Source organism: Sphaerodactylus townsendi, linkage group LG05, assembly GCF_021028975.2.
Source record: "Sphaerodactylus townsendi isolate TG3544 linkage group LG05, MPM_Stown_v2.3, whole genome shotgun sequence".
NCBI classification, from domain to species: domain Eukaryota; kingdom Metazoa; phylum Chordata; class Lepidosauria; order Squamata; family Sphaerodactylidae; genus Sphaerodactylus; species Sphaerodactylus townsendi.
The window spans coordinates 95,775,156-95,797,061 of record NC_059429.1 but is presented as its reverse complement, the minus strand read 5'-3'; the positions used below and the strand labels follow the sequence as shown (position 1 = coordinate 95,797,061).

Sequence of the window (21,906 nt, the reverse complement as noted above, 5' to 3'; positions counted from 1 at the left end):
TGTACCCTTTTCCTAGCCACACATCTCTCGACTTTGGAAGTAAACAAATATAGAAAGGTGTTTGTACTGACATGCTGTGCATCTCTGCCCTCGTGAAAGGGAGGTTTAGAAAAATCCTCAGCTCTCAGAGACTTTGTCCATGCAAGGCTGGTGAACCAGAAACAAAAACATGTCTTCCTCAGATATCGCTTTTGCAATGTGGTTTGATATAAGATTTTAGGTTCTTTGCTGAAAAAGAGTACTGGTTATCCTGATTTAATAAGAACTGATATTCTCCTCATCAGTGAACATCTGCAAATTACAAAGCTTGTGGCCAAGTTCTGCGTAATAGTATATAAATTTCATAGCACTAAATAGTCCTGACTTGATTGGATGAGTAACATTTTGTAAATTTTAACTGATTTTTATTAATTTTATTATACTTTTATAGTTTTACCATTTCATTGATTATAATATGATATAGGTATAAACATCTCTGAGTTTAATATATTTAAAGCTTTCTATTGTATTTAGTTGTAAATTCTGGTCTTTGACCATAATAAATTATTCTTCTTCAGCTAAGAAAATGAAAGGAAATGTATAGATGTATGCATGATGTAGAATTCTAGTTTTAAGAGAGTGGAAAAAAATCATTTGAGCTGCTATTGCAGCTCTTTAATAACAAACTTGCTTGTGATACCTCACAAAGTTTTTTTTCTTTATTTGCTTTTTTTAAAAAAACAGCTTTTGCTTCCATAGGGTTTTTTAAATTTTCACAATTATAGCATTTGCGTTTTTTGATCTGCAGTTAAAATGTGCTTAATCTTTCCAGCTGTGGTTCATCTGGCAGAACAGTTGAGAAGAATAATATTAGTTTTAAGACTGACCATGTGAAAGTTAAGCAAGAGCCTGGCACAGAAGAAGAGGTCTGCAGTTTCTCAGGACCAGTAAAGCAAGAAAAATCAGAGGATGGCAGAAGGAGTGCCTGCATGGTAAAACTCTTGTTTTTTGTCTTCTACATTGTATCATTCTGTGATGTAATAAGGGGGAAAAACACCTGAGCATGTTTCGGAAAAGGAGCCATTTTTTGTGAAGTCTCCCCACTGCAGTAGACCACTGACTCCCCTGCCCCAAAAATCTATTCTTGGTGTCCTATTCTTTAGGAGCAGCTTGTGGGGTGTTTTGGGCTGCAGCAGGAGACAGGGGTGTAACACTTTATGAATGGAAATCCTTCTATCTAAGGAGATTTTAGCCCAGATGCAAGCCTGTATATTTTTCTGAGGATGTACAGATTATTTTACCATGGTTTTTTTTCATCTGGGAGCAGCCTGAAGGTTTTCACATGATAGCGTGTGAAACTGATTTCAGTTATGTCTTTAATTTACACGTAGAAAGGTATTGTATTTAGACTTCTGCTTTGAAAATACATATGAATGCTTCCTAGGTCTAAGGATTAATATTATAGAGAATCACTAGCCTATTGCCACAGATCGAGTGGTACTTGAAGAAATTGATAAATTAATTAGTGTAATTTGTAGGCCACCTTTCAAGCTGAGACTCAGTGCAGATTACACAATGTAAGTCAGCGCAGTCAGCTGGATAAGGTATTGAATAAGCAAAGTCACAGAAATAGGATTGTAGAAATCTAAAACAAAGTGTAAGTATTACACGTGAGAAATTAAGCAGTGCAGAAATTTTGCATTCCGTTTATTGTCATGTTTGTTTTTACTTGGAACTGCATATCCAAATTGTTAGTCGGGATTGATCATGATCCCGGGGACTTCCCATCTGGCCCAGGGTATTTCCCAAGGGGGTTTCTTCAATCTCTGCCACTTAGTTACTTTATCAAGGGCTCTCTAATACCTTCTCCCCTGTCCCCCTCCCCCCACATAAATAAGCACCAAGTCTTTGGAAAAGAGACATATTTGACAAATTCCCTCTGCTCACTACTTGCCTGTGGCTTCACCTGATCATAGATGAAGCCACAGGCAAGTAGTGAGCAGATGGATTTTGTCAAAGCCTCCTCTATTGGCCTGCATCCTGGAAGGAAGAGTGGGAGGAAGGAGACTTCTGCCCATGTCCTGACTTGAATGAGAGTCATTCAGAACAAATAACTTGCTGACTGTGTAGGCCAGTGTTTCAGGTTCTTGTTAACATGGGGAAACAAAATAACTTTGACAAAAGTAGTGCAGAATAGGAGGAGGGCTAAGAAATGTTGGGAAGCCTGGAGGCAGGTTAGCTGAATCAAAGTAAAGTGGATCAATCAAAGTAAGCAAAGGAGCAGGAATTGAAGGCCAAGGTGGGTGCAAGAGGCAGATAATGAGGAGTAAGGTGCTTTACACACCCACCCACCCACCCCTGGTGGAACCCCACTTACATTTTCATTTTCTGCCCCTTTTTCAGCTCAGCAGTCCTGAGAGCAGCTTGACGCCACCTCTTTCTGCAAACTTGCATCTTGAAAGTGAATTAGAAGCACTGGGAAGTATGGAAAACCATGTTAAAACTGAACCAACAGACCTGAGCGAAAGCTGCAAACAGTCGGCACACAGCCTTGTCAATGGCAAGTCTCCAGTGCGTAGTCTCATGCACCGATCAGCCAGGACTGGAACAGAAGGCAACAGCAAAGATGATGATCCCAATGAGGACTGGTGTGCTGTGTGCCAAAATGGAGGAGACCTGTTATGCTGTGAAAAGTGCCCTAAAGTTTTCCACCTCACATGTCACGTACCCACACTCCTCAGCTTTCCAAGGTATTTTAAAAATAAAACTGTTTACGTATGCAGTGGTGGCTTGGTAGGATTATTCAAAATGTTAGGCTGTATGCACATGGCCAACTGCATTGAATTAATGTTGTAGCAGTTATATCTTGCTGTTCTGATGGCCAGCAGCCACATATTTGTATGCAAATTTAATCGGTCTCTAGTGCCAAATTAAGTAGTACACAGACAACTGGCCCGCGTATCTGTCCTCAGGTGTACAAGATTCCTCTAAGAGGCTCCTAGGCAGTATACCATTGTCTGTAAGCTGAGGGTGGCTAGCACTGCCTTGTGGGTTGATAGGAACTGAAATTTAATTTAGTTATAGATTTGTAGATAATTGAGAAGTATTAATAAGGAGTTGCACACAGTGTATAAAGAAAAGAGGAGGAAGCTACCCTATTTGCCCAAAAGAAAGACTTTTGAAAAAAAGTAAAGGGGGGGGGAGCATTGTTAAATTCGCATGCAAATTCAGTTATATACAGAATCTTTTTAAAAAACAAACCCCTTTGTGTAATTTTTTAAAGAGGGATCATGTTACATTGAGATTTGTCCTCCTTCAGGATAGATACGGTACATAGTTTAAGACTATAGCATCAAAGACTCTAGCATCAAATATTTCATAAATGGGTAGCAGTTAAACATCTAACAAAACATAATTGACTAAGGGTTCAAATGAAATTAGCCAATTACCATGCAGGACGCAGAGGGACCAAAACCCTGTGCGTCCTGCACCCCCATTGGTCATTACTTGGCCAACAGAGCAGTTGCACCACCCACCCACACACCCCTCTTCAAGGCCAACTGGGTGCCTGAGCACATAGCTGAGCCTTTTCCTTTCCTTTCCTGCCCCCACTACCCGCTTCAGGCCAGCCAAGTGCTCACCTTATCCTCCCCAGCCCCCACTCCCCCATCCTCTAAAAAGCGAGCTGTGTGGCAAGAGACTGGCAGAGCCTCCCTGCCTCCCCTCCCACCACAACCATTTGAATTCCACCCTCCCCCATCCCTATGTGCACATTCCAACCCTCCCCCTTCCAAAGCCTTACCTTTCAACCCTCTCCTACCTTAAGCCTTACCTTCCCCCTTCCCTACCCACACCTGTCAATCCCATCCCAACCCTCACATTTCCACCCTCCCACACTCCAATACTTGCCTTTAACCCCTCCTGCCACTGCTAGCCACACCTTCCAAACCTCCCCAACCCCAAGCCTAACCTTTCTACCATTCCACTACACTAAGCCTCACCTTGCCACTCTGCCCCACCAGAACCCTCACCTTTCCACACCCTCCCACTTGAAGTCTCTCTGTTCCACCCTCTCCCAATCTGCCACCCCAAGCTTCCCCTTTCAACCCTCCTGCCACCCCCAGCCACTTTTTTCTTCCTTCCCCCTATCCTTACCTTCCTACCTCCCCCCAGTCACACCTCTCCCACCGCCCAGCCCCAGATCCGCACCCAGGTAAGTTTTGCGTCATGAGCATGAGTAGGGTGGGGGCTGCTGCAGCCCCAATAAAACCCATTGTGGGGGGAGATCCTTCCTCTTCGACCCTTTTCTAGGGCCCATTGCATCTCCCCCGCAATGGGCTGTGCTGCTAGTTGAATATAATTCCAGTCATAAGAGCATATTCAGTGACTCTTGTAGTGATGTAGGAACACTTTATCATGTTAAGAGAAGACTCTTAATAAGGCAGTTCTTAAACAAGGAGCGGAGCTTGTTCATTCCAAAATAATTTGCCTACATAGGGTTTGATCCCTGTGTTATATTTGCTGCCTCCAAGCATTCTGGGAATCAGTATTTCTCCTGGAGGCGTAGGGCATCTCTATGGGTTGTTCCTTTTCCTTTCGTAGGAGGCAGGACTTTGCTGGTTTTTTCTTCCACTTCCTCTTCACTCGCTCACTTCCCCCCCTTCAACTGCCAGTAATGTTCCTCCCTCTTGATAGGAGAGCACAACTTCTTCTTTGCTCCATGTGTGAATGGTGTGTGAGTGACTGATTGTTTGTGTGTTGCCCACTCCTCGTGTGGTTTTGCTTCCCCCATGTGTGTGTCGATGTAGAAAGGGACGTTGCTTCTCGCTGGGCAGCACGCTGAGGCGATTGTGAGGAGAAAGAGTCACTGAGGCGATTGTGAGGAGAAAGAATCGCGGGTGCCATTTTAACGTTAAGGTGCTGCCAGGAAAAGGGGCGTTTGGCGCGATCCGCGGAATGGCTGCCAGAGAGTTTTCTCCCCTAAGGGAGACCTTTGCCCGTTCAGCCGCAGAGGCGACTAGGGCAAACGCGGCCAGGGCTTCCACTCCCCAATCAGGGGTTGCCTTGGAAGACCCGGGAGAAGGAGGAAGCAACAGCCAGACCGCACAGGGTCGGAGAGCGTTGCAGCGCAAAAGCAGAAAAGGACGAAGTTGAGCACTAAGCATAAGAAGTCCCCCCCCTCCTTCTCAAGCACGGAAAGAGCCTCGTACAGAGGAAAGTGCGCTACAAATAGAGGGCATTAGTCAACAAGCGGCTTTAAATCAGGGTCACAGCTCGCAGGCAACGGTTCCACGGACCACTGAGGGAACTCTAGTACCGAGGGGAGTGAGTGAGCGGGTAGACCAGCCCTCTGCACTCAACCTCCTTCTGTTTTCTGAGGATACTTCTGCTTGGAGCAGCATCTCCCCTTTTCAGTTCACGCAATTTCTGACCCAGTCCTTTAGACAGGAATTTTCAAGACCTCCTCAAACTAGTTTTGCTGTCCCAGAGGGAGGACAGGTTAGGCAACAAGCCCAAGGCAGTTCTGCCAGTCAGATTGCAGGGGCGTTAGACATGGCCAGGGATGGAGACCACCTAACAAATTCCGCTCCTTTTCAAGAGGAATATTTAAGTGAAGGAGAGTGCCTGGAGGATGAGGCACAGTTCTCTGATACAGAGGACGCGGGTCCAGAGGAGGCAGCGCAAGGGCCTAGATTTTTCAAAGCAGAGGATTTGTCACTTCTCATTACAAAAACCATTTCTGCTTTGGATCTTACCGATCCGGCTGATGCTGAGGACCCTACAGGACAGGCTCAGGGGAAGCCAATTAAGGGATGCCCGAAGGGAAACCAGAGCTATTTCCCAGAGGAGGAAAATCCATTAAAATTTTTTCCGTTGCCTGAATCTTATGAGAAGTGGATTAAAAAGGAGTGGATTAATCCCACTGCTAGTAAGACAGTTCCTCCGTCTAGCAAGTGATTTTACTCCATGTCCGCTTATGTTCATGACCTGTTACAGACTCCGATTGTTGATGCACCGGTGGCAAATTCGCAATAAGGCAATTTAGTTTCTAAGTATGGTGAGGGATATATTAGAGATCCCCTAGACAGGAAGTCTGAAGTAGCGATGAAGAAAGCTCATGATTGGTTGGGCATGTTAATTAAGGTCCTAATACCTACAGCCACTGTTTCCAGGGCGTTGTTGGTTTGGATTAAACACATTGTAGATTTAGTTGCCCCAGATGACAGGGCAGTGAGAGATGGACTGGACAGACTCATGTTAGGGTCAACCTTCTTGGCTGATGCATCAGCGGATGCCATCACATTAGCACCCCGTTCCACGGCCAGTTCTATACCGGCTAGGCGAAACTTATGGTTGAGAGCTTGGCAAGCAGACATGCAGTCAAAATCAGTGGTTTCCAGCTATGCTTTCCATGGTCAAAAATTGTTTGGAAAGGGCTTGGGGCAGGCATTAGTCAATACCAAGGATAACAGGAAGATTCTTCCGAGGCAGGTTAGACAAGATAGGGCAGCCTCTCGCTTACCTTTTCGTTCGCAAGGGATACTTCCCCGCATTAACAAGGATGGTAGACGTGCAAATTGGTATTCGCAGCAGGCACCCAGAGGAAGGGGAAATTTTCGCCCCTTCGGTAGAGCGGGTAGATTCCCCAGATTCTCTAGAAACTCTCGGTTCTAACTATCAGAACATTCGGGGGGCGGGGGGGGGGCGGAGATTACTGCATTTTCATCATTATGGGGATCAACCACATGTAGATCGATGATCAAAAGAAGCGGTAAAGTACGGTTACTTAATAGAATTTGCAGTTTCCCTCACACAGATTCTTCCCATCTTTAACTCTCAAGTGCCCTCAAAAACAATCCAGAACAAGCAATAGACGACCTCCTACAAATCAAAGCTGTGGAATTTGTGCCAGACTAGGAGAAGCGCACAGGCATCTATTCCCATTTTTTCACAGTTCCCAAACGATCAGGGGACTGGAGAGCAATTCTGAACCTGCGATTTGTGAACTGTTTTCTACGACTACATCATTTCAAAATGGAAACATTGCGAACGATTACGGCTTCGCTACAGGAAGGAGTTCCTCACGTCCCTAGACCTGACGGAGGCTTACTTGCATGTACCCATCCATCCATCTCATCGGAAATTCCTCCGGTTCGCAGTAGAAGATATGCATCTCCAATACAGAGCTTTACCCTTTGGCCTTGCTTCGGCTCTGAGGGTGTTCTCAAAACTGCTCCTGGTGCCGGTAGTCCAGTTACGCCACCAGGGAATACATGTCCACCCTTACCTGGACGACTTGCTGATACGGTCCGAGTCAGAGGAAAAGGCAAGGTCAGATGTCCAACAAGTGCAGCAGACATTGCAAAAGTACGGCTTTGTGGTCAATCTCAAGAAAAGTACCATGGTTCCATCACAGCGAATGGAGCATCTGGGAGTAGTGATCGATACCCTGCGGCATTGTCTTTTCCTGCCACAGGACAAGATTCTGAAGATACAACGGCTAGTTCAACAGGTGATCGTAGCCAACAAGTCATCCCTGATGCAGCTGTCCAGTTTGATGGGTTTATTAGTAGCGACTATAGACGCACTGCAGTGGGCCAGATTTCACTCCAGGCAGCTACAGCTATTTCTTTGCCCATACCAACTAGATATAATGCAGAAGAAGGACAGATGGCTAGTGGTGCCTTCATCAGTCAAAAGGAGCCTGGTCTGGTGGATGGACAGCAGCAACCTGTCCAAAGGGAAACTATACTTAGTAAGGTCTACAGTTCAAGTTTTCACAGATGCAAGTCTCTCCGGATGGGGAGCGACAATGGATCACCGGTTCGTCCAGGGTCAGTGGTCCAGGCCAGACTCAAAACTGCCCATCAACCTGTTGGAGCTGCATGCAATCCACCTGTCTCTGCATCATTTCAGTCCGAGCTTCTGGGGTTGTCACGTGCTAATAAGGATGGACAATGTAGCCGCAAAGGCGTACTTAAACAATCAAGGAGGAAGCAGATCATCAGTTCTCCAAATAGAAGCAGCCAAATTGTTGATGTGGGCGGAGAATCATTTAGCGTCCATTTGGGCAGAGCACATCAGTGGCATCCTGAATACCAAGGCGGACTGGTTAAGTCGAAAGGCGATCTCGAATGCCGAGTGGCAACTTCATCCGGCGGTATTTGAGAGCTTAGCCACACGGTTTCCCAGGCCGCAGGTGGACTTGTTCGCCTCACCTGAGAATGCCCAGTTGCCGAGATTCTTCACCTGGTATTACCATCAATCAGCGATAGCAACGGATGCCCTAGTGGCTCCGTGCGTATTGGAAGGAGCGTTCTCTTAAGCTGCTCCTCCTGGGACCCATTCCGCAAAAAATTGTTACTGCAGGCTGGAGGTTGGAGCCGGAACGATCTGGATTTTGTATAACTTCCCATTGGCTCCAGGAGACCGTGGGTTTTCCACGATCGCTTTTGTAGATGCGTCTCTTGCCAGCAGGAACCCCTGCATCTCCCATGCAGACCAGACCTGCTACGTCAAGGTCCCATTTGGCACCCCGAACTGGGACATTTAAAGTTGACCGCTTGGCTCTTGAAAGGGCAACTTTACAAAGAAAGGGTACTCGGAGAATGTCATTCTTACTCTATTAGCTTCCAGGCAGGCATCCACTACTCAGATATATAATTACACTTGGAAGGAATTTGCTAAGTGGTGCCATGTAAAAGACATAGGTCCAGAGTACCCACAGATAGGTGACATTCTAGCATTTCTGCAGGAGGGATTTCAGTCAGGATTACGGGTAGCTACACTTAAGAGGCAAATTGCAGCCCTTTCCACTGTATGGTTGGGATCTATGGGATATCCAGTGGCAGACCATGGGGATATCCGGAGGTTCCTTTAAGGAGTGAGTCAATCTCAGCCTGCGGTAGTGTACCGTTTTCCCTCGTGGAATCTACACACCGTATTAGTCGGACTCATGAAACATCCCTTCAAGCCATTGCGATCTATTCAGCTCAGATGGCTCAGAATGAAATTACTATTTCTTATTTCAGTAACAACCGTTAGAAGGGTTTCAGAGATTAAGGCATTGTCCATTAGTTCCAACCTTTGTAAATTCCACTCTGACAGGGTCGGCATCCATACTCCTAAATTTCTATCTTTAAGCCTTCCAAGGTTCTGTCCCAGGTTTCACATGCCGCTGAAAATTACCTTTGTCTATCATTCTTTCCCAACTCCAGTGGGGACAGGGAAAAATGTGGCATTCTCTTTAGGACGCAAGCATAGAGCTCTTAAGGATATATATCCATAGGACAGAAAACCATTAGGAAAAAACTGAACGCTATGTTCGCTAATGTGTCACATCCAACATTATTGTGCCAGGTGGATGTCCACTGCCTCCATCAGGGGCAGCGTAACCTGAAGTTAGCCATCACGGAGGCTTACAAGAATACAAACCTGTCAGTGCCTTCGGGCATTACGGCTCATTCAATCAGGAGTACTCGCTACTTTAAAGGCGAAAAAAGGGAGTTAAGATATCAGGGTAGGTCGGTAGAGGGCAGCATTTGCAAGCCGCTGTTTGGTCCCCTCTTCTATGTCCCTCTTCTTTTTTGTAATCGGCAGACTCAAGCTCAAGATTCAATCCTGGGCTGAGCAATGTACTGTCTTCAGCACCAGGGTGTTGAGTCATGTTTCCGGAGACTAATTTTCCACCTGGGGAGCAGGACACTGCTTTGGTATGACCCATAGAGATTCCCTACGCCTCCAGGAGAAGGGTCCGTTGGTACTTACCGTGAATGGCCTTTCTGCTGGCAGGCATAGGGCATCTCGGCCCTCCCTGAGGTTGTCTACTGGAAGGATGAGTCAGAGTTGGTTATACAGTTCAGGTTAAAAAAAAAAGATACTTTGGTGGATGTTTATTCATGTGTTTGTATCCAAGTTCCTAGTTTGTTTTCTGAATGCGTGTTCATGTTTTGCGTGGTCAAGCCGTTACTGGCAGTTGAAGGGGGGGGGGGGAAGTGAGCGAGTGAAGAGGAAGTGGAAGAAAAAACCAGTAAAGTCCTGCCTCCTAAGCAAGGGAAAGGAACAACCCATAGAGATACCCTATGCCTGCCAGGAGAAAGGCCCTTCACGGTAAGTACCAATGGACCGTTCAGCTGATTTGTTTTGGCTGCAATTTTAAAAAAAGGGTTCATAGTGCTGAGAACTCATCTGAATGTTTTCCTCTTTTTTTTAGTGGAGAGTGGATATGTACATTTTGCCGAGATCTAATGAAACCTGAAGTAGAGTATGATTGTGACAATTTGCAGCATAGTAAGAAGGGAAAAACTGCACAAGGTTTGAGTCCTGTGGACCAACGGGTATGTTTCCTGTAATCCATCTGAAACCTAGTTCCTAGTAGTAGCATATGCTCTTGGTTTTCTTCTGCTATCTCTGTTTCTTAAATTATTTTTTTAAAAATGTGTAACTATACCTTCTTCAATCAGTGTTGCTAGATAATTAGTTGGTGTGATGCATGCAATTATTGCGTATTTAAAGTTCTGTTTTTGTTTCCGACAGGTGAACTTGTGCTTAACTCAGTCATCTGTTCTGGCAGTATTTGGTTTTAGGATGTTTTCTATTCTCCTTCTGTTTTGCACCCTTCATGTCCTGTACGCTTTGACCTGATAATCAGTTCTATTCTCTTTTGTCTCTTGAATACGACCTTCACCCTAAATTTCTGCATCTGTTTCTGACTTCCCCCTGTGTTGTGAATGTGAGATTGCCTGTTGTGGTAAAAAAACTATTCAGGAAGATGTTATTGGATAGTGACCTGTTGAAAATAACTGTTGATTTTATTCCTTGTTATTTTGATGAGGTCCATACTATTGCATGCTTTGAGATGCTTTCAGAAATATTCTTAAATGTCCAAAAATGTATTTAAAATATAATTATATTCAGAGAAACATTGCTTGACTGAAATGACGTGAATGTCAAAATGGTTACATTGCTTACCCAATGAATGAGAAATGAAATTTGGTACCTATAATCAAGACTGCCTAATTATGAGAAAAACCTGACAACTTGACAACATTCTCTTTTGGCGGGTGGGAAGTTCATCCTTGAACCATCCATGGGAAAAGGATTTCCTATGGCAGACAGAACATAAGCTATATTTAGTAACCAAATCAGTTGGTGTGTGTTTACTACCCAAAGAAGATTTTTTGGGAGGAAAATGGAAGGAGAATGAAACTGAATAGTTTCTAGAGCTTTCACAGCAGTTTGTTATTCAGGCTCTTTCCGCACAGGCGGAATAGAGCGAATCAGGGACAGCAAAAACGCTGTCCCTGGGGAGGGGTTCGCACTGCCGCCATCGCAGCAGTGCCAGCCTCGCCACCTCCAAGTGGTGCAAAGACGCACCTCCAAGTGGTGCAAAGACGCTGCTTCCGAACCTCGCTCCCTGAGCGAGGTTTTTCGGAAGCAGCGTCTTCCAACCGCTGCCATCCGAACGGCAGCAGCTGGAAGGCGCCATTTCCCCCCCACCATCCCTGAATGCTGTATCTTGTCTCCTGGCTTCCAGCACGTTGCAGAGGCCAGGGGTCATGCCCCCCTGGCCTGCGACTCCAGAGCCTCCACACCAGCCTGCGGGGGAGTTCCCCTGGCCTCTGCGACACACTGGAAGCCAGAAGACGGGGTACAGCATTCAGGGATGGCGCAGCCTGTGCGAAGGCTGCACCGTCGCCTGCACCCCTTCCGGGACTGTCCGTGTGAACGGTCCCGGGGTGGTGGTGGTTCGTTGGCATTGTTTATGCCGACGCACCTGTGCGGAAAGGGCCTCAGTTTCTCTGCTAAGAAGGGGGCTATGGTTCAGTGGTGGACCATCTGGCAACTCCAGCTAAAAGGATCAGGTGGCAGGTGATGTGAGAGACTTCCACCTGAGATGTTGAGGAGATGCTGCTAGTCTGAGTAGACGGTACTGAATTTGATGGACCAATGATCTGATTCAGTAGAAGGCCGCTTCATGGGTGTGTTAATAGCAACCAATACTGACTTCTTTAATGTGTTACCATATAATGTTATGACCACTAGCGTATGTAGTTTTTTAAAAAAGACTACAGAGATTGTCTCATGATAGATAGGAAAGATATCTTCAAGTTCACAAGTATCTTATTTCTGATTGGTCAGTTGTGGGGACAGTCTGACTTTCCAGAATACTTTGCTTCCCTGTGTCATCTGTCTGACCACTGCTGGAGAAAGTGTACTGAACTCACTAGCTAAACCTTTGGTCTGACCATAAATGCTTAATTTTGGAGCGTTCCTGGATTGAGCTCCATATATAAAGGGTCTTTCTCTTAGGAGCAAGGAAATGCTCCACATGTATTAAAGGGTATCTTTTTTTAAAAAAAATTGTCTTTGCTGCCTTTTCTCTTGCTCTGTGTCTTCCAAGACAGTAGATGTTTAAAACATTGAAAGAGCATTTTGCGCATGCACACAAACTTTGGCTTAGGTTCAGTATCTTTGATAACAACTTTCTGAGATGACTCTTAAAGTCAACAGCTGGAGTTCAAAGAGCTATTTTGGTGAGCTCAAGGACTTGCTATAGCTTAGTGGGATTTTTTTTTTGAACTTGGAACAACTGAGTCTTTATGCTGTGTTTCAAATTGCATTGCATTTGAAACTCCCCTTGATTCCAAGGGTGTTTGGCCTTTGGCATGTAGGACTTCTGTTTTGAGAAACATGAATCCTAATCCCTGTTGGCCTGAAATAGTAGGCTTTATTCTTCTTTGAATCCTGGCTGTAGGCTTGCAAGCAAAACTTGGAAGTTGCCTTGTAACCCCTAGGGACTACTCAAGAATAAGGAGCTTGTTTGTTTCAAGCTGAGTAAAACTTTGTTGAACCTTGTTTCTATGAAAATTGCAGTAGGAGTAAGTAAGTAAGTTTTAAACAAAAACCTAGAAAAGCAATAGGAACACTCATTGGGTTTTTTTCCCTTTAAGAAATGTGAACGCCTCCTCCTTTACCTGTATTGTCATGAGCTGAGCATTGAATTCCAGGAGCCAGTCCCAGCCTCGGTGAGTCAGTTATTGTATGTTATCTTAAAGATGGTAAAATGGAGATTGTACTTTGAGTAAGTCTGAATTTTGAATGAGCAGCATTTACTTGCTGCACTTGTTAGACCTAAAATGGCCATACATTGGAGTTGTTCACCTGTTCAGTGTTCTTTGAATAAGGGTAGCTGATTGAACTACGGAGTTCATAATGGGTTGGATCTCACAGATCTGTTCCAGTAGCAGAGGTGCTTTCCTTGACTGCCAAGAGCCTTTTCCCAATGCCAGGGAGTCTCTTGTTCTAGAGGAAGGGGCCCTGATAGCAGAAAGGATTCTGTGGCATCCAGTGTTTGCAGATAAAATAAAGAAAGTGACATTTTCTGTGCAGAAACAGAGGAAGAAATGTAGAATGAGGCTGTTCCTTGAAAGTGAACATGTCATTATGAGAGATGAGATTTCACAATACAAACCACACCCTATAACTGTGCTGTCTTGTGATCCCAGTGCATGTTTTCTCAACAGATTCCAAACTACTATAAAATAATAAAGAAACCAATGGATTTATCTACAGTAAAAAAGAAACTGCAAAAGAAACATTCCCAGCACTACCAGACACCTGAAGATTTTGTGGCAGATGTGCGGCTGATCTTCAAGAACTGTGAAAGGTTTAACGAAGTATGTTAACTTCCAACCAGCAGAATTCTTTTGTTTAATATTGGAATTTCATTCTGCACTTTCTCCACCCAGGCCTTAGTTGGAACTGTTTCTCAGTGTTCTGTTTGAGTGAAATAGAGGCAGTCTTATGGCTGAATCATGAGAGAACCATGGTGGTGTATTGATTAGAGCACTGGGCTCAGATCTGGCACCTGTTCAGATCCCCACTCTGGCATGGAAGCCCACTGGTGGAAAGGAGAATGACGTTGGAATCCACTTTGGGTCCCCATTGGGGAGAAAAGTGGATAGGACTATTTACATGTTTTTAAAAAGTCAAGTGAAGCCCCAGTATTTGTAGCACCCATGATCTGTTCTCCTTGTACCCCCCACCCTTTCCATGTGTTCAAATCGCCGGGCTTGAAGAAGGTGGACTCATGTAACAATTCCTTTCACATCCACTTATGTGTGGTCTACATACCAGTCCATAGAAAATCATCAAATATGAACTTAATCATAGTTCTTTCAGTTCAGATATTCTGTGTGTTATTAATAATATAGGATAAACTGTGGGTGATCGTGCCTGGGGAAGACTCTATCTGTGTATGTTGTCTATATAGCAACCTAGTCATCAGGTATACATCTTGGTGTGTGGTGCGAAACAAATAATATTAGCCTAGGCAATTTTTTTGTCAAGATGTCTCAAGTTGTATGACAGGAGCTATGTAAACGCTTGGAGCAGTTGTATGAACTCATTAAATATACCAGAAGTTACCTTATTTGTAGATTAAATTATATTACATTTAGTACATATGCAGGATTTGTGCATAAACACCCCAGTGAACTATAAACCTGAGAAATGACAGTTTGGAATAATTTTTTTTAAAAAAATAGACAAAATTTATGGAGGATACCTTTATCAATAGCTATCAGCCATAATAGTTTTTTAAAAGTTCCTCATTTGAAGTTGGTACCCTTCTGGAGCTCAGGGGACTAGGTTACTGCTTTCATATTCTGAGTCTGGGCTTCCTGACCAACTATTGTTGGAAACAAGATGCTGGACTAGGTGAATCCTCAGTCTGATCCTACAAAGCTCATTAACTGCTTTCTGATATGTTAAAGAAGATGCAAAAAATGGCTTGAAAATAATGAAACAAGAAAGTCTTACTGGATTTTGTTTATTTTTGACATCCCATAGTGAGCTTTCTGTTTGCAAGACTCAAAAGTGTCTCTTGTTACTCCAAATAACATAGTGCCTTTAACATAAGACCCAGCATATGTGATTGTGTCAAACAAGTAATGTTGGGGAAAGGATTACAATATGTTGGTGTCCAACCACTCTGAGGAAGTCTGAGTGCTTCAAATGCACACTTTCAGTGAATGCTTTCATGTGCGCACCAGCACACTTGCATCCTGTAAAAAGCTGCCTTGAACCTATGAGAAAGGACAGGACACAAAGTTTTTAATAAATAAATAATTATGTCTTGTGAACTCAAATACTATTAACAACTTAAAGTAATAAAAATACTGGAAGAAAAGTAGAAACGGATAGTGAGGAAGCTAGTATGGATGGTACAGAAATTATCATCCATTCGGACATTGTGGGTATACAATAATCTCCTTGTTTAATAATTGAAGAGTTTGCCTGGGTCTGTTAGTGGGACAGAATTTCTTTTTGTGCTGATAGCACCTTCAGCTGTTCCTGGAATCTCCAAACCCCTCCTCCCCGAGAGTACAGTGTTAGGAGGAGGAGACACAGCAGGCTGTAGTGTATGAGGTGATGTCAAAAAAACCTTGCTTTTGCTAGCAGAGGATCCATTCCTCCATCTACTCTGGATAGTCTTGGACTGTTCATGAATGTGAAAAGAATAGGATGAAACATGAGTGTATTCTTTATTTTCTTTTGAAGTGCTTTCAGACTGCACTGATTTTTTCTTAAGTTTTTAAAACAATTACATATTCTGCTTATGATATTTTTGGTTCCTGTTCTGAGATGGTAAAGAACTCCCCCCCCCCAATGAATCACTGTGCATTTATAACTTGTAACTTGACCTTTCTAACTAAACTTAACTGATATAAAAAACCTGCATTTGTCAGAGCTTATTGATTTAAGGAACAGAAAAAGCATTCACTGTGAATGGGAAAGGTTTCTTTTGCTCTTAAGGGCAGCAATGCCAACTCTAGAAAACAACAATGTAGGAAATCTGGCTCTTTTGTTACATTTATAGATGTTAGTGACATCAATTTTCGTTGTATTTTTAACATGTTGGGATTAACACTTTCCAAATCAGAAAACACCCAACAGGAGCACAATTGTTAGCCTTTTATTTAGTAAATATTTCCACAGAAGCCCTGAGGAGTAAATGGCTGTTGTGCACCAATGAGAGAACTCTTTCCTGAGTCTCCTGAGTAAGTTTACTGTGACTTTAACAACATTGGGCTTCCAGGATTGGGATCCGTATCTGCACCGATTCCATTAAGGGTTGCATACTGTAAACTCAGCAACAGAGCCTCGTAGAGAGAGTCACCTCTACGTCACTGAATTTTAAAAATGAATTGGTATGACTGACTATAGTCATCCGATCCTATGTGGTCTCATAACTTTAGAAGGGATTATAATTTCCTTTTTTTTGACTCTGGTATCCTTTTTAGATGATGAAAGTTGTTCAAGTTTATGCAGAAACACAAGAGATTAATTTGAAGGTAAGCTTTTCAGACCATGCACACTTGCTGAAGGGATGTGCATTACCCAATGGTGAATATTACTATCTTTTTACTTTGCAGGCTGATTCAGAAGTAGCACAGGCAGGGAAGGCAGTTGCATTGTACTTTGAAGATAAACTTACAGAGATCTACCCAGACAGGACCTTCCAGCCATTACCTGAATTTGAACAAGAAGAGGACGATGCTGAAATTACAGATGATTCCGATGAAGATTTTATACAGCCGCGTAGAAAACGTCTAAAATCAGATGAGAGACCAGTGCATATAAAGTGACCTGATTACAACAGACCTTAACTATTGTAAAAAGCAAAAACAAACATATTTAAGTGTTCCTGGGATATTATCACGCCAACAGGGGCCATCTTGATGAAGCTGATAGTGTTCAGGCAGTATTAGATTACAAAAAAGCATTTGTGCAGAAACATTCTTGTCAAAAAGGGGGGAAAGCTTTTAACTCTTGCTTTTTCTAGTGTTTGGATTTTCTTTTCCTTTTCCACAAAAAATGCCCTCTCGTTTCTGAGATGCAGAGGTGCAAGATGAAGACAATGCAGGTTTTGTATGGTATTTGTACAGACAGTAAATTCTTTCACCACTTAGTAATTTCTGCAAGACTGGACCAAGGCAGTCATGCTTCGCTTTTCATGCAGGTCTGCGGTCTTAAACTGCAATAAACCTTCCTCAAGATCATCTTCATGCAATCCCAAATTGTGACCTGGATTGTATTTAATCATCGTCTCAGCTAAATATTATGAAGACCATATTTCCTGTTGAGTCAAATAGCTAGGTTCTGCTTTTCTTTACTAGCCTTGTATAGAAGTACTTCGACTTCATCATTAAACCATTTTGAATTGGAGAATGCAGAAGTGCAGGTTTTTCAATATGTAACATTAAGTGTGGTTGAAATTAATGCTTTTCAGTAAGATTGATGGTGTTGAATGGAAGTCCTATGCACACAACACTTAAGTGAGTTTCCTCTTGGAATTAAATCCTGTTTTTTCCCCTTATGAGGCAAGATGTTGGCTGCAATACTGGTTACATAGATTTTTAGTATTTTAAGAATTAGACTATGATGTTAATAACTGGTGACTATCCAGTCTTCCCTAATACCCGTTTCTGATAGATTACTATCAGCAAACAATAACTTTGTCAATTACCAAATGTGTAAAATTTCCTGTAATCACTCTGTCTTATTTGTAAATAGGGGTACTGTAAATCCTTTCAGGACAGCAACATTTGCTGTTCTGTTTTTAAGCTAATGTGTATTCTTACTAATGTTCCTAATCGAGAACAAATTTGTAATACGTTGTCTATCTATTTCTAAAACTGTGTTCATAGTTTGAAGTTCTATATTGTTTTGTTATAGCTACTCAGAGTTTTCTTCAGAAGCAGCTTAAGTAAAATATCTAAGGGAGAAGAAAATGGGCCCACTGAAAATAGTGTTGCTTTCCCTTCTTGAAATGGAACATTTGTGCAGACAGTGCATCAGACATGTGACTTGTCAGTAGATGGGCTAGCTCCAGTGGAAGATAGTGTGTACATAAGCAGGCTCGTCAGCTCTGCTTTGAAGCAGCATTAAGGGCGGAAATATCTCTGCATTATTTTAATTTAGCTTTGAACAGGTAAAATCCCTCATGTGCTTGACCTGGTCTTGATTGGACAGCTCCAGATATTCAGTTTTAAGTCCTTGTACAGAATATTTTTGTTATGCTGGTTTGAATAAATGCAGACCGTATAAGTGACAAAAATGTAAAAATTGTTCTGAAACTGGGATTTGTTGGGGGTAGCAAAAAGCTAAATTTTAACATGTATAATGAGCATAAAATTCATTATGACATGTAAATGTAATTCATCCATACAGGAGAAATGAATAGCTACTATTGCACAATGTATTGACTCAGTTATGCTCTACAGAATTTTAATGTAAATGTCTTTCTTCATTTTCCATATCCAGACAAAATTACAGTGCAAAACTGTGGCTAAGATGTGAAAAATGGTTACGAAAGTGCATGGCTTTTGATTGTTTTTTAAGCTATCTTTAAAATAGCATTTCAACCAGAATCACAGTGACACTGAATTCTAGAATTTATTAAGTGTACTCACAAGGCATTTGTCTAGCAAATGAAATAGTTTTTAATTCTTCTGTATTAGATAGTTGACCTATTTAATAGCCTGGTCAAATATTACTTTTCCTAATAGAAATTCAACACAGTAATGATGGACACGAATCTCCAGCTCGTGTCCACTTTACTCTTTTCAGTTCGCCAGAAACAATATTCAACCATGGCCTGCATTATGTTTTATTAAAGGGATCTCCTGACATCAGAACTCATCCACCCAATCCAGGTATGGGTTCATGACATTGGGGAATTCCCATGGCCGGATAATCTCAATGTAATCCAGCATTAATATTTCCTTCTATGTTCATTTCAGGGCAGGGTGAGTGTGGACTTGGGATTTCACCTCATTATGTTGACTTTCCAGCCAGATCTTATGAAAGTTTTGCGTGTGCACTTAAATTGACATTTTGGAACACCTCTGAGTGTCCAGAGGAAAAACTGGAACAAAAAACTGATAATTTTAGTATTGTGCATCATATTTTCTGGTGTGACTCCATGTGCATTCAAACACGTGCCATTAAACTTAAAATTTCTAGCGACTCTGGCACTGGAATCCTGTCTTTTGTACTCTAAAGAATATTTTGTAAGCTGACTTTCCATATTGCCCAAAAGCTGCTATCTAATTGTCAAAATCTTTCCATGCTATATAAGTAGAAGAGCTGCTCATCTGGGGAGTTTACTGTAACATCTGCTATAACCCCTCCTGCAAGTAACATTTGGCATTTGCCATGGTTTGATTTGTGCAACCTTACAGGGTTTAGTATGGAAGAAAACAGTAGTGTTTTCAGATTGTAAGGATGCTTCTATTCTGTACAAAACAATAAATAGCCTTCTCAAACACGTTAATTTTTGGTTGCTTTTTCCATTTGGTACTTGAAAGACAGTGGATAATAAAAAAATTCTGTACAGTTACATTTTGTTTGTGATGAAGGGTGTCTGAGCTAGATGAATATGTCCATCTAGACTTCATACATTTTATCAGAACTGATGATTCAGTCAGCCAGAGTAACTCTTCTGCCAGCTGGTATGTCCAACCAATGGCAGCTCAGCACAATTTTTGCTCAAAGTGTGCGAAGTCAGAGCAGCCTCCATTTGGCAGGATGCCTGTGCAATAATTCAGCTACAGTGGGATTGACAACACATCTTATGTTAAAGATCAAGTTTGAGGTAGATAGTGGAGCTTCCCTGGCATGTGATATGGGTTTACCAGTGCTGCATAATTACAATGTAACTTATGTACAATGCGGTTCCAAGATATTCTGTTGCTTAATTGGACTCTTAAGCTCTGATTTTAAATGTTCTTGTAAAAACAAAAAAACTCCAATATCTCAGTTGTGTATGTTCCTAAAGTTTATGTTAATCCAAAGAAGAAAAAGGCAGTTTGCTTTGAAACAGGAAGGACAACTGTACAGCATGCTGACTGTGGACTTCTCAATTACCTCAGCAGGTCCCCTGCCATGTAATTAGTAGTGATTAATGTTAGTTTAACCAGCTAAGTATGTTCAGGTCTTAATTGACTGTATCCTGGAATTAAGTGTCCTACCATATACTACTACGGCTGAGTTACTATCCAAAAAAAAAAAGGGGGTGCCCCCCCAAGCTTTTAAGTAGAAATGCTGTTAGGTGTAGATAGCCTTTTTCAAATGAAAAGATTCCCATTAATACTGATTGGAGTGGTATTGACTGATAGCATATTCAGCACTGGATAGAGAACATGGAATGTTTTATAAACATTTCTGCAAGCCACTACAACCAACCAATATTTTTGAACAAATCACCACTAATTTGCCATTCTGTTGTATAACCTAGTTTATTCGCCAGCCCTATCTAAGGTAATGGCCATGGTATGTTGAAGTTGAGTGTATAATGTGCTGGATGTAGGCTTTTTTCCTTTTTCCTTCTGTTCCTTGGAAAAAGCAATAAAACTGCTTTGTCTGTTGCCTATTAGCATGGCAAGAATCTTTTCTTTTGGATAGTGGTTTTATAGGAAGGTTTTATGTGTATTGCCCAAGTCTAGCTTAAAAAAATAATAAAAGTGTGCAGTTATAGTGTGGCATTTTATTTTAAAAATTGGGGAAAGTTAACATATTTTTTTAAAAAGTAGGTGTTTGAGTAAATAATGGAGGTACTTTTCTAAAAACTTTATATGCCACAATTTACATAGACCTATTTCAGATTAATGCACAAGACCTGTGACGTCAGATATGGCCACCACATTTTCCTTTATCTCAGTTGCATGAATGGAAACTCCATCTGTCCTAGCTGTTTGTGTTTGCCTACTTGTTTCTCCCCTCTTTTTTGGTGATGTGTCTGAATCAAAATACTTTTAAAAAATTGTACTTGGGGTAGCTGAGTTACAATAACAAAATGCAGTTTGCCCCTTTGCTGTCAGAGTGCTTTTTGCAGTTAAGGAGCTGCTGCTTTTGTTTACCATGATTTGTGACTGTGTACAACGATATGCGAAGAATTTTATGGGTCTTTTCCTTTGTTCAGCGTTCCCCTTAGTATGAACATGAATTGCAAAATGGAAGATGATGCATGTTTGTTAAAGGCCTGCAGATGTGGACATTTCTTCAGTTCAAAATGCCATTAAATGTGTATATAACAGGTCTATAAAGATTTGTGCAATTAAAAAGCCTGTTTTAATTTTTTATGTAAACATGCAAATTAAAGGGTTCGGTTCCCAGCATTCTTAATTTCTTTCCGGTAATTAAAACTGGTACTTTTTGCACATAATCAACTTTACTGATTCTTCAAAAAAGTGCTGTTTTTGTGGTATTGTATTCTCTGAATAATATTTAATTTTTTAAACAAGTTAACGTTCCTAATTGTTCAGTTCCTGTGTTTTTGGCTGGTGTGTAATAAAGGCATTTTTCCCCTTTTATGTGATTATTTAATACATTTAGCAGCCTGTAAATATTTCTTGTTAAATGCTCTGGAATGTGGTGTAGCAGTTGTACTAGAACAGTTTTAAGAAGCATTGTTTGAAAGCCACTTTTGTTTTGGTTATTTCTATTAAATTAGAAAAGGAAGAATCTTTCAAATGTTGTATTCTTTTGTAACCTTCCTTCCTGGAAAAATGGGTGACTGTTTTGGAGGGTCATTTATATGATGATTACTGGTATGGCAAAGTGAAAATAAACAGTGGGAAGTATGTTCAAACATTTTTGAGAACAGAAATCCCAATGAGGCTGGTTTTGTTTCCCATAGCTTTCATATGTTGTCATCATCAGTTTCAGATTGCCTAATTTTTGTTGCTGTTTATATGCCATTTTTGTTGCAAGCTGTTTATGTGCAAATTAAGGAATTTTTTTTAAAAAAACACTTTTTTATTGGGCATAAGGAAAAAAACTGAAATAGATTCAAGGGGTTAGTGTTTTGAAAAGAAAGGAATGAAAACAACAACCCCAAGATTTGGGGCGGGGGGAAGG

The 21,906-nt window shown here is 41.9% G+C and overlaps 1 protein-coding gene across 6 annotated transcripts in view; it reads left to right on the top strand.

Moving 5' to 3' along the window:
- The window catches only part of TRIM33 (tripartite motif containing 33), a 90,137-nt gene extending 68,623 nt beyond the window's left edge, over positions 1-21,514 (top strand). For 4 of the 6 annotated variants that reach the window (XM_048499028.1, XM_048499031.1, XM_048499027.1 and 1 more), the window contains 7 exons: positions 812-971; positions 2,383-2,729; positions 10,193-10,316; positions 12,933-13,007; positions 13,506-13,658; positions 16,287-16,337; positions 16,419-21,514. In XM_048499028.1, the coding sequence (XP_048354985.1) occupies positions 812-971; positions 2,383-2,729; positions 10,193-10,316; positions 12,933-13,007; positions 13,506-13,658; positions 16,287-16,337; positions 16,419-16,631 (1,123 nt within the window). In that variant the 3' untranslated portion in view covers positions 16,632-21,514. The remainder of the gene's footprint in view (positions 1-811; positions 972-2,382; positions 2,730-10,192; positions 10,317-12,932; positions 13,008-13,505; positions 13,659-16,286; positions 16,338-16,418) is intronic. The other 2 variants (XM_048499032.1, XM_048499029.1) reach the window with 1 other exon arrangement.
- Positions 21,515-21,906: the final 392 nt, after the last annotated feature.